Here is a 12,640-nt window from a genome sequence, read left to right as displayed (position 1 = left end):
ACAAAGTATATTGGGGGTAAAAGGTAGGTTTTCTCCATTAACCACTAGCCTCGTTTTGGAATTTAGGTGTTTACATGTTTAAAACAGGTTTTTTTGCAAGAAAATTAGTTAGAACCCCCAAATATTATATATTGTTTTTTTTCTAACACCCGAAAGAATAAAATGGCGGTCATTGCAATACTTTTTTTCACACCGCATTTGCGCAGCGGTCTTACAAGCGCACTTTTTTTGGAAAAAAAATCACTTTTTTAAATAAAAAAAAATAAGACAACAGTAAAGTTAGTCCAATTTTTTTTATTTTGTGAAAGATAATGTTACGCCGAGTAAATTGATACCCAATATGTCACGCTTCAAAATTGCGCCCGCTCGTGGAATGGCATCAGACTTTTACCCTCAAAAATCTCCATAGGCGACGTTTAAAAAAATTCTACAGGTTGCATGTTTTGCGTTACAGAGGAGGTCTAGGGCTAGAATTATTGCTCTCGCTCTACCGATTGCGGTGATACCTCATGTGTGGTTTGACCACCGTTTTCATATACGGGCGCTACTCACGTATGCGTTCGCTTCTGCACGCGAGCTCGTCGGGACGGGGGCGCGTAAAAAAAAAAAATTTTTTATCTTATTTTACTTGATTTTATTTTTTCACTGTTTAAAAAAAAAAAAAAATAAAAAATTGAGTCACTTTTATTCCTATTCCAAGGAATGTAAACATCCCTTGTAATAGAAAAAAGCATGACAGGTCCTCTTAAATATGAGATCTGGGGTCAAAAAGTCCTCAGATCTCATATTTGGACTGCAATGCAAAAAAAAAAAAAAAAAAAAAAAAAAAAAAAAATTGTCATTTAAAAAAATAACATTGGAAAAATGTGGCTTTAAGACGTATGGGTGGAAGTGACGTTTTGACGTCACTTCCTCCCTCCTATGGTATGGAGACAGGTGGGGGCCATCTTCCCCTCACTCATCTCCATACCTCAGACGTGAAAGGTACCAATCGCCTCCACCGCTACCGACGGCTCCAGTAAGCGGCGGAGGGTGCGGGAGAGCGGCGGGTGGCACCTTTCCCACGGCCAATAACGGTGATCTCACGGTGAATCCACCACAGAGACCACCATTATCATAAACAGAACCGCCGGCTCTAAAAGGTGGATACCTCGGTTGTGGCAGCAGCTGCTGCCATTACCGAGATATCCCTCTTCAAACTGATGACGTATATATACACACACGAGCCAGTCGGTAAGTGGTTAAAACCCCCCGATGGAAACAGACAACACCAAGACAGTTTTTAAAGTGGAGCAGTCACTTTGCCCAGTTAGGTCAAAGTGACAGTTCTCTCTATACCCAACTTCCTATACTGCTATTACCTTCCCCACTTCTTGTTAAAGCGGAGCTCCATTCTCCTAAACCATTTTTTAACCTAAAGCACTCTGAATCTTAGTACTCGTACTATCCAATTTGGATATTGTGATAGCTGTCCTCATAGTTTTTAACTTATAAATTTTTCATTATTTATTCTTGGCAGGCAGGGGTCATCGAGGATGTGGGCATCTGAAGTCCGCTCCTGTGTATTTCTGAGATTAAGTGAAGCTGGCTACCCAGCTTGCATCTCCCGATCTTACGCCTGCGCAGTAATGACATTGCATGGTGCAGTTTGCCAATTACAGGTTGCTATAGCAGTGTTGGCGGAAGTTCCTGCCTCACTGCTATGGTAACTTGTCAATCAACAGAGAACCAGAAGGCAAGTGTGCAGTCAAGAAGGCTTCTTGAAGACTCCTGGGATAGAGGATGCCGATATTCCCAGGAGTCCAAGGGAATCGCTTAATGACAAAATCGCCTAGGCAGCTGGGACCAGAAATATAAAAAAAATATAAATAAAATAAAAAGGTATTTTGAATAAAATAGGATATTCATTAAGGACTGTACTGCGAGTGGGCATTGTGATTTGAGGAACATGTCAAAATGGATGGAACTCCGCTTTAAATCTTAGGAACCCATACTACCATGCGAGGGTGCTTAGGTCTGGTGATTTGCTGATCAGGCATCATGTAAAACATAGTGGAAGGAAGTATTTTTGCCTGGCAAACAAAGCTGTTTGGAAGCAAAGGGAATAGAAAAACTGAGTTTGACTTACCGGTAACTCCTTTTCTGAGAGTCTTCCAGGACAGCCATGATACCTAGGGCTCCTCCTACCAGGACAGGAAACACGTTAACCCCCACCAGATGAAAGGGCGGTGCTCCAGGCCCCGTGTCAACATTCGAGAACCATAGGACGTCCCTGTAAAACATATGCATAATACACATAACTGCAAGACAAAACCGGGTGGCAATCCAGCTGTCCTGGAAGACTCTCAGAAAAGGAGTTACTGGTAAGTCTAACTCAGCTTTTCTCTAAGCGTCTTCCAGGACAACCATCAGACGATGAGCCTGAACTTGCCAGTCTAGGGAGGGACTACTGCCTGAAGGACCTTACGACCAAACGCCTGCTCTTGAGCAGATAGGAGATCCAGGCAATAATGTTTAAAGAAGGTCGAAAAACTAGACCAGGCAGCAGCCCAAGAAGCAGACAAGGCTCTTGTTGAGTGCATATTGACAAAAGGTGGAGGAACTTCACTAATTTTGTACGTTTCAGAAATGGCTTGCTTTATCCATCTAGCCAAGGTGGCTTTAGATGCGCTCTTTCCCTTGCGTGCTCCTGAAAAGAGAACAAACAAGGCGTCTGTTTTTCTAAAGGTCTTGGTGACCTCAAGGTAGACAAGAAGAATTCTCACCTCTAAAAAACAAAATCTTCTTTCTTGGTCGCCCTTTTGGCGAACTATAAAAAGGTTGGCAGTAAAATGTCCTGGGATCTGTGGAATATACTAGCCACATTAGGCAGAAATCCTGGATCAGTTTTCAAAACAACACGATCTTCAAAAATTATGAGGATAGTGATAGGGCCTGTAACTCACTTACCCTATGTGCTGAGGTAATTGCCACAAGAAATTTTTTTTTTAAGGTAAGTAACTTAACTGAAATATCCTCTAGGGCAGGGATATGCAATTAGCGGACCTCCAGCTGTTGCAGAACTACAAGCCCCATGAGGCATAGCAATACTCTGACAGCCACAAGCATGACACCCAGAGGCAGAGGCATGATGGGAGTTGTAGTTTTGCAACAGCTGGAGGTCCGCTAATTGCATATCCCTGCTCTAGGGGCTCAAAAAGGAATTCTACCAGAGTTTGAAGAACCAGAGACAGGTACCAGGTTGGACAACTTCTAACCACTACTGGCCTGGACCTAGAAATTGATTTGAAGAATCTAGCTATAGTGGGATTTTCCAAGAGAGAAAAAAATACTGATAGCTGTTGCCTGTACCTTTAAAGTACTAACTGAAAGACCTTTGTCGACACCCTCTTGAAAAAATTCCAAACTTGAAGTAACATCATGAGTTAATCTTTGATTTTCAGATAACCATGAGTTAAATTTCTTCCAAACCTTGGAATATATGGCTCTAGTGACTGGTTTTCTGCAAATCACCAGGGTCTTGACTACTTTGTCAGAGAACCCCTGGGCGCTTAGTATCTTTTCTTCAGATACCAGGCCATCAAGCTTAAGGAAATCCACCTGGTGGTGCGACACTGGACCCTGCGATAATAAGTCTTCTCTCTTCGGAAGACTCAGCGGAGGCTCTGAGACCAGAGTCTGTAACAGGGAAAACCATGGCTTTCTTGGGCCAGAAAGGGGCTGTTAGGATAAGATCCGTTTTTTCTAGAAGAAACTTCCGGAATTAGCCTGGATCGGCAGGAAGGCGCAACAGAGGCCGAATGGCCACAAATTCGCCAGAGCATCGATCCCCTATGATCGATCTGCTTGGTTCAAAGAAAAGAACTTCTCTGTTTTATGATTGTTCTGATCTGCGAACAGGTTTGCTTCAGGACAACCCAATCTTTCGGTGAGACCCACAATGATTTCGGGATGAAGGGACCAATTGTCTCGACATACCCGGTAGCGGCTGAGATAATTTGCCAGACAGTTTTGTGCCCCCTTCAGGTGCACTGCTATAATTGAGGCTAGATTCCCTTCTGCCCATGATAAAATCTCCTGGGCGATAGATTGAAGTATCCGACTCCTCGTACCTCCATTTGTTGAGGTACGCAACCGTAGCGATATTGTCGGATAGAATCTGGAGATTGCGACCCCTGAATTCAGTCTGAAATGCCTGCAAGGCTCTCTGAACCGCTAGAAGCTCTCTCTGATTCGATGAAGCTCTTGCTTCCCCTGAGGACCATTCTCCCTGTCCCACTGTGTTGCTGAGGTGGGCTCCCCATCCGTTGTGATCCTCTGGCATATAAGAATGGACCATGGTAGAGCACGTTAGGTGCAGGTCCATCCTCCACCACCACAAGCTTCTTTTTATCCTGGAGGGTAACAAGACCCTTGATTCCAGGGAACTTGTGTCTCCATGCCAGTTCCTTTGTAGAAACAGCTGTAATGGGCGTTGATGAAATCTTGCCCATGTCACTGCGGGAAAGCAAGAGGTCATCAGACCCACTGCTCTTGAAACCTCTTTCAGCGAGACCGACTGATTGGTCTGTAAGGCTGACATTGTTTGCAGCATTCTTGAGACCTTCTCCTGCAAGAGAAAAACTTTGGTCTACTGAGCAAAAGTCGTACCCCAGATATTACACTTTATGGGCCGGAATTAAAGGAAGACTTCTTTGTTTATTAACCAGCCTAGACCTAGAGACTGAAGTCCTGTACAGTCTGGAGATCCGCTAATAACTTTTGGTATGACTCCACCACCACTAGGAGGTCATCCAGGTAAGGGATAATAGTTATCGCTTTTAACCTTAGCGGAGCCAATGCTTCCCCCAACACCTTTGAAAAAATGCGTAGGGCTGCGGACAGACCGAAGGTGAGGGCTTGAAATTGAAAGTGCCGAATCTCTGTTCCCATCTTGACCGCTAGTCTCAAGAATCTTTGGAAGGCTGGATGAACAGGGATGTGCAGATAGGCATCCCTCAAATCCAAAGTGGCCATGCAGCAGTTTGGATAAAGCAGGTTTTTGATTGAGAATACCGTCTCCATACGAAAGTGCTTGTACCTGAGCGAACGGTTTAGAGACCGGAGGTTCAAGATAAGCCGATATTTTCCTGACGGCTTTCTGATGACAAATATATGGGCATAAAATCCCTTGCCCTGGAGACCCAGGGCCCTCGCTTTTTCCCATATCTTGGGTTGGGAAGGTGACCAGTAATCACTCTGGTGGCTGGCAAGAAAATTCCAGCCTGTACCCATTGGTCACTAGGTCCAGGATAAATGGATCTGAGGTGACTGCTGCCCACTGTGGGAGAAAGGTCCTCAATCTTCCTCCCACTGGGAGACACGAGTCACTGTGGCTTGGCGGGTTGTTGAGGAGGGTTAAACAAGACGCCCACTCTTCCTCTGCCCTTGTGCCCTGTCCAATGTTTTTTGGGCCCACTGTCCCTTTCTCTAGGACCTTGTTGCCTACACTGGCCACAAATTTTTTTTCTGGCTGTCTGCTTTTTCTTATTTTCTGGAAAGGCCTTTTTTCTATGGCCCGTGTGTTCCAGCGCCTCTTGCAGACCTGGGCCAAAAAGATGATCGCCTGTTAAGGGAAGACCACATAGGCGCAACTTCGAGGCAGCGTCGCCTGACCAGGTTTTAAGCCATAGGCTTCTTCTGTCCGAATTCACGAAGGCCAAGGTCCTAGCTGTCATTCTTACCGACTGCGGAAGAATCAGTCAACAACCCCACTGCACGAAAGAGGAGAGGGAAAGATTTCAGAATATGCTCTCTAGAGGTACCTCCCAACAAATGTGTTTGTCTTTGTGTCAACCATACTTCTAAATTTATGGCTACACAAGTGGAGGCCAGAGCTGGTTTAAGATTCCCAACGGCTGAGTCCCAGGCTCTGTGATAAAGAATATCTCCTCTTTTATCCATGGATCCCTATGCGTGCCCATGTCGTCAAACGCTAGGTCCGAGTTTTTTGAAACTTTTGAAAGAGGTGTGTCTAACTTAGGATTTTTGTTCCATGGCTGCGCTGTGTCCTCTTCAAATGGAAACTACCTATTTAGGTTACCGGAAAAGAAAGATTTTCTCTCTGGATTTTCCCACTCCAGCTTGATAGAATCAAGAAGGGAACTATGCAAAGGAAAAAAACTCTAGCCTTTTTGTTATGCAAACCTTTGTATAGAAGGTCATGTTCAGACAATTGTATCTTCTCCTCTTCTATATCAAGTGTCATATAGATATCCTTTAATAAGTCATCTACATCTTCCAATGATAACTTGTACCTCAAGTCCCTTGCAGATTCTCTATCCCTGATTCTTCCGGAGAAGAAAGTGCAGATCCGGCTTCAGCCTCAGGGTCTTCACCCTCCGCACTCTGCTGTGGAGCACTAGGACTGGCTGAAGTCCTAACTGGTGATGGACCCTCTGAGGGGACTTGCATCTTGTCAATTAGCATTTTAAATGAGCTAAACGTAGACATAAGCTCATCTCTAACAGAAGTCAGCATTTTCTGACAGGAGACAACTGGGTCATCCTTAACTAGGCTGTCTATACAGGTGCGGCAAACTGCTTTGCTCCATGAGGAGCTCAATTTGTTACCGCAAACCGCACATTTCCTTTTTGGTGGCTGCGCTTGGGCCTTGTCCTGAGTCTTGGCCTGCAAAAGAACAAAATACTCCAATAAATTTTACACCACATACACTCCATAACAACCCCGTGCAGGAGAAAAGGAAAATATACCCCCTTCACCTAGTCCCTACTGGTTACAAGGGGGAGAACACTCACAGGATGTGCAAGTAAAATACACTTCAGGCTTACCTGTGAGGTGCTGGTGCTAGGGCCTGCTTCTGCTGCCTGTGCAGGTATCGCAGAGGAGTCCATCCCACCCCTGTAGTGGTCCGCAGCTTCTGCTGGGTTTCACTGTTTTTAAAAACCACCAGCCTCCCTGTTCGCACCGTTTAGAGACTGGAACTACCACCTCCGGCGCCCGCGGATGACGCCACACGCCCCGAAAGTGACTCTGCCGGGTACTTTCTGTGGGCCAGCTTGGAACGCAAGTTCCGCCCCTCCACGCGCCACTTCCTCTCTTCCACTGCACACTCCAGCCAGGATGTTTAGCATGGAAAACAAGCCGACTGCCGCCATGCGGCTTGAGGGCAGGAGCTTAGACGAACACCGAATGCTGGCATTCCTCATGTACGGAGAAGCAGGCACAGCAGCCACAAACCTACTCCCTCGGTGGATGTGCCGCTCTGGGACCTAAGAAGGTGGTAGGAATACCACCCCATCGCCACGCTCATGAGACTTAGGGGAACCAGTTCCAGGAAACATGTTACCCCCGTCCGGAGGAAACACGAATATTGACATGGGGCCTGGAGGACCGTCCTTTTATCTGGTGGGGGTTAACGTGTTTACTGTCCTGGTAGGAGGAGCCCTAGGTCTAATGGCTTTCCTGGAAGACGCTTAGAGAAATATAGAAGTTGTAAAGAAGATGGGACATATTACTTTGCCCTGAATGAAAACAGTGACAGGTTTTTCATATAGAGTGCGGAAAGAAAAGAACCTTTAAAGTTTTTTTTATTGCTGTTCCTGTTCATGACCGATCGCCACAATTGTTTGTTCTGGCATCACAGGGCTAGAAAAGGATGGAAATCTCCCATTTGGCGTAAAAAAATGCCCAATAAAAATAAAGGTTTGTAAAGAATCATTTCCCAAACTTTACAAAAATTTTAATATCATTCATTTCTATTTGTTGCCAGCGATAAAGGAATCCCTTCAATTTAACTGAAAAAAAAAAAAACATACTATACACCAAGAGCCATTATTGTATATAAGGAAATGATGCCCCCTTACTGTATTTTTCATAGACACAAAAGACACTCATGATTATTAAATCAAACGTGAAGGCCCCTCTCACACACACACTTCCGTTTTGACGGACTCCGCTTGCTCAGCAGGGATCGCTCCATTGATCCCCTCTGAGCCGACGGATGACAGGTCCGTCTCTGCTCACTGTGCAGGGATGGACCTGTCAGAGCTCCGCTCTCCTCTATGGGGGATCGGATGAAAACAGACTGCTTGTTCGTTTTCATCCGATCAACGGATGGAAAATATTCCGTCTGGATTCAGCGAATCGGATGTCAGAGTACATGTCACCTCTGACATCCATTGCTCCATAGACCTGCATGGAGCATCTGTTCAAGGTCCACCTAAAAAACTCACAGGCGGACCTAAACAGTCCGCATGTGTGAAAGGGGTCTAAGGGTAAAGGATAGAAACATAAAATTATGAACCTCGATTTATAAAATGCACTTTACCTCTACACAGAATTTAAAATGTATGCCTTGGGAATCATAGAAGGAAATTAGCTTTTTGGGTATATTCACAGTAATGAGAGACCAGTGAACCTCTAGGTGAATTGGAATTAACAACAAGATCTTTTTAAACACATCCACCTGTTGGGAAATAGAAAAAGATTTGATAATTTTCAAAAGCTCATACCAAAGAAAGGTCAAGGACCATATCATTTTTGCTGTGATAACAAAGTCTTTACATGTAATGTAAAAATGTAATGGAAGAGATTAAAACGCTTGCCTTTTTAGTCCATCTTTTTACACCATTATAACCTTTGGTCATAAGTTGCCGGTGAAAGAAACTGTTTAAGAAATGAACCTGTTTGAAAGAATACAAACAGCCATTATCAAGCATTAAACATTGCTACCAAATGTTAACATTTTGTTAAAGAGAACATGTCAAAAGAAAAAAAAAAAAAAAAAGAAGAAGAAAAGTGCAATCCCTAATTCTTCAAAAGCGCCAATTGTCTTGTAGTCACGATGTCCCCTCAGCTTCACTAAGAATTTTGCAACCTGGGAGCTCCAATTTGAAGAATTCTAGGGCTTTTATTTTTATCAGCTGGGTTACAAACTGAATCGCTACTGTTATTTACAATATAAACTTTCATTGGGTGCGGATTTTATAGATTTTTTTCTATATTTTGGGCACTCAGACTTAAGGACATGTGGCTGCACTGTCATTTAGCCATCCCTCCTCTCCCTTTGTCCAATAACAGAACACCTTGCATTTTGGAAACTCATTAAAGACAAAAAAACAAAAGCATTCTGAATGGACAGGGAGAGGAGGAATGGACAGGATGGCTTGTGTGTGGGAGAACCTCAAGTCTGCTGTCAGACTTTAGCAAAAACTATATATTAGCGTTCAAAGAAAGTGTAAATTGTAAATAACAGTCAGTGATCCAGAAGGTGGCATATGGCATACACCTCCGAAGATTAAATTATTTGTAAAGCAATTAAAACTACAGTATGTCTGAATGCATAAGCCCAACTCCAGGAATTAGGCAAAAATTGACCCTTTCAGTGGGCCAACGCGCTGCTAGGGTTAAATGTTCGTTAGTCTCTTCAGTCCTAGAAATATTACTCATCTAGCCTTGGGCTCCAGCACTTCACGCTGTGGGCAGCCTTTTGAAACCATCAGGTACAATTCTGGGATAATAAAACTTTATTATATATGGTGGAGGCAGGAATGCCTTAGAGGGGAGGCTTTAAGGAGGGGGAAATAAAAAAAATAAATTGCATATCTGGAGGCACCCTGCTGTAGCAAGAAATATAAGATTCTACTACACCTTATTCTGCACCCCTAGTTGTGCAATTAAGCACAATCCGTGTACTGCAAGGGTAGATTTTTCCTAATTCCTGGAGTTTAGCTTTAAGGTGTGAAAGACATGCATTGCAAAGGTCTGGAGGAAAAAAAAAAAAAAACAAAACACCCTTTACTTTAACCACTTGACAACTGGGCACTTAAACCCCCTTCCTAACCAGTCCAATTTTCAGCTTTTGGTGCTCTCACATTTTGAATGACAATTACTCAGTCATGCAACACTGTATCTTTATGAAATTTTTGTCCTTTTTTTCACACAAATAGAGCTTTCTTTTGGTGGTATTTAATCACTGCTGGGTTCTTTATTTTTTGCGCCGTAAAAGAAAAAAGACCGAAAAATCTGTAAAAAATACATTTTTCTTCATTTCTGTTATAATATTTTGCAAATTAGTAATTTTTCTTCATATATTTTGGCCAAAATTTATACCGCTACATATCTTTGGTAAAATTAACCCAAATCGGTGTATATTATTTGGTCTTTTTGAAAGTTATAGAGTCCAAAAGCTATGGTGCGAATATCTGAAAATTGATCACACCTGAAGTACTGACGGCCTATCTCATTTCTTGAGACCCTAACATGCCAGAAAAGTACAAATACCCCCCAAATGACCCCTTTTTTTAAAGAAGACATTCCAAGGTATTTAGAAAGATGCATGGTGAGTTTTTTGAAGTTGTTATTTTTTCCCACAATTCTTTGCAAAATCAAGGTTTTTTTTTTACTTTTTTTTTTTTCCACAAAATTGTCATATTAGCAGGGTATTTCTCACACACCGCATATGCATACCACAAATTACACCACAAAACACATTCTGCTATTACTCCCGAGTATGGTGATACCACATGTGTGAGACTTTTACACAGCCTGGCCACATACAGAGGCCCAACATGCAGGGGAGCACCTTCAGGCGTTCTGGAGCACCCAGGCCAATTCTGACATTTCTCTCCTACATGTAAAAATCATCATTTATTAGCTAGAAAATTACTTAGAACCCCAAAACATTATATATGTTTTTTTAGCAAAGACCCTAGAGAATACAATGGCGGTCGTTGCAACTTTTTATCTCGCACGGTATTTGCGCAGCAATTTTTTTAACGCGTTTTTTTTGGAAAAAAAACTGTTTTGTGCTTTACAAAAACCAAAACAGTAAAGTTAGCCCAATGTTTTTGCATAATGTGAAAGATGAAGTTACGCCGAGTAAATAGATACCCAACATGTCACCCTTCAAAATTGCACGCGCTTGTGGAATGGCGCCAAACTTTGCTACTCAAAAATCCCCATAGGCGACGCTTTAAAATTTTTTACTGGTTACATGTTTTGAGTTACAGAGGAGGTCTAGAGCCAAAATTATTGCTCTCGTTCTACCGATCGCAGCGATACCTCACATGTGTGGTTTGAACACCGTTTTCATATGTGGGCGGGACTTACGTATGCGTTTGCTTCTGCATGCGAGCACACAGGGACAGGGGCGCTTTAAAAAATTTTTTTTTTTTTTATTGTTCATTTTACTTTATTTATTTTAGTTTGATGCTTTTTTCCAAAAAAAAAAAAAAATTTTGACCACTTTTATTCCTATTACAAGGAATATAAACATCCTTGTAATAGGAATATGGCATGACAGGTCCTCTTTACAGTGAGATATGGGGTCAATAAGACCCCACATCTCACCTCTAGGCTGGGAAGCCTGAAATTAAAAAAAAAAAAAAAAAAAAAAAAAAAAAAAGATCCTGGCTTCGATCGTAGCGGTGAGTCGGTAGAAGCACCGCAAGGCGGCGGGAAGGGGGGACGTCCCCTCTCGCCTCCCGTAAGAACGATCAAGCAGTGGAACAGCTGCTATGATCATTCTCATGGTGTAGGGAATCACCGGCTGAAAAAGCTGATATCTGAATGATGCCTGTAGCTGCAACCATCATTCAGATATCTCCGCACAAAGTCAAGGACGTTGTATGACGGCCGGCGGGCGGGAAGTGGTTAAAACGCTTTTTTTTTTTTTTAACACAAAGTTGGCCATTTATACAATATTTCTACCACATAACATGTACATGCCAAAAATGACACCCCAAAATAGATTCTCCTGCTCCTCCTGAGTACGGTGATACCCCATGTGTGAGACTTCCACAGCCTGGCCACATACAGAGGGCGAGTACAGCTGAGCATGGCTCAGCATGGCAGGGTATGGCGGGGTATGGCGGAGTATGGCGGGGTATGGCGGAGTATGGCGGGGGCATGGCGGGGGCATGGCGGGGGCATGGCAGAGTATGGCGGGGGCATGGCAGAGTATGGCGGGGGCATGGCAGAGTATGGCGGGGGCATGGCAGAGTATGGCGGGGGCATGGCAGAGTATGGCGGGGGCATGGCAGAGTATGGCGGGGGCATGGCAGAGTATGGCGGGGGCATGGCAGAGTATGGCGGGGGCATGGCAGAGTATGGCGGGGGCATGGCAGAGTATGGCGGGGGCATGGCAGAGTATGGCGGGGGCATTGCAGAGTATGGCGGGGGCATTGCAGAGTATTGTGGGGGCATTGCAGAGTATTGCACAGCATTGCAGAGTATTGTGGGGGTATTGCAGAGTATTGCACAGCATTTCAGAGTATTGTGGGGGTATTGCAGAGTATTGTGGGGGTATTGCAAAGTATTGTGGGGGTATTGCAAAGTATTGTGGGGGTATTGCAAAGTATTGTGGGGGTATTGCAAAGTATTGTGGGGGTATTGCAGAGTATTGCACAGCATTGCAGAGTATTGTGGGGGTATTGCAGAGTATTGTGGGGGTATTGCACAGCATTAGTAGTGAGGGATGGCTGAGCATGGATGGATGGATGTCTCTGTGCAGCGCTGTGGGCACTACACATACAGCCCACAGCGCTGCAGACATCCATCCATCCCCCTCCCCGCTCACTGTGTACCGATCGGTACACAGGAGGGGAGGAGAGGAACCGGCGTCATCAGATGACGCCGG

General features: G+C 44.0%; 1 protein-coding gene across 2 annotated transcripts in view; it reads right to left on the bottom strand.

Annotated features, from left to right (window-relative positions):
• Positions 1 to 12,640, bottom strand: part of SENP5 (SUMO specific peptidase 5) — a 54,023-nt gene that overhangs the window by 14,435 nt on the left and 26,948 nt on the right. For both annotated transcript variants that reach the window (XM_073626318.1, XM_073626317.1), the window contains 2 exons: positions 8,607 to 8,684; positions 8,330 to 8,467 (listed from right to left, as the gene is read on the bottom strand). In XM_073626318.1, the coding sequence (XP_073482419.1) occupies positions 8,330 to 8,467; positions 8,607 to 8,684 (216 nt within the window). The remainder of the gene's footprint in view (positions 1 to 8,329; positions 8,468 to 8,606; positions 8,685 to 12,640) is intronic.

The sequence above is a fragment of the Aquarana catesbeiana genome, linkage group LG04 (genome assembly GCF_042186555.1).
Source record: "Aquarana catesbeiana isolate 2022-GZ linkage group LG04, ASM4218655v1, whole genome shotgun sequence".
Classification (NCBI taxonomy): domain Eukaryota; kingdom Metazoa; phylum Chordata; class Amphibia; order Anura; family Ranidae; genus Aquarana; species Aquarana catesbeiana.
The sequence above is the reverse complement of the archived record's forward strand: the minus strand, read 5'-3'. Positions and strand labels throughout refer to the sequence as shown.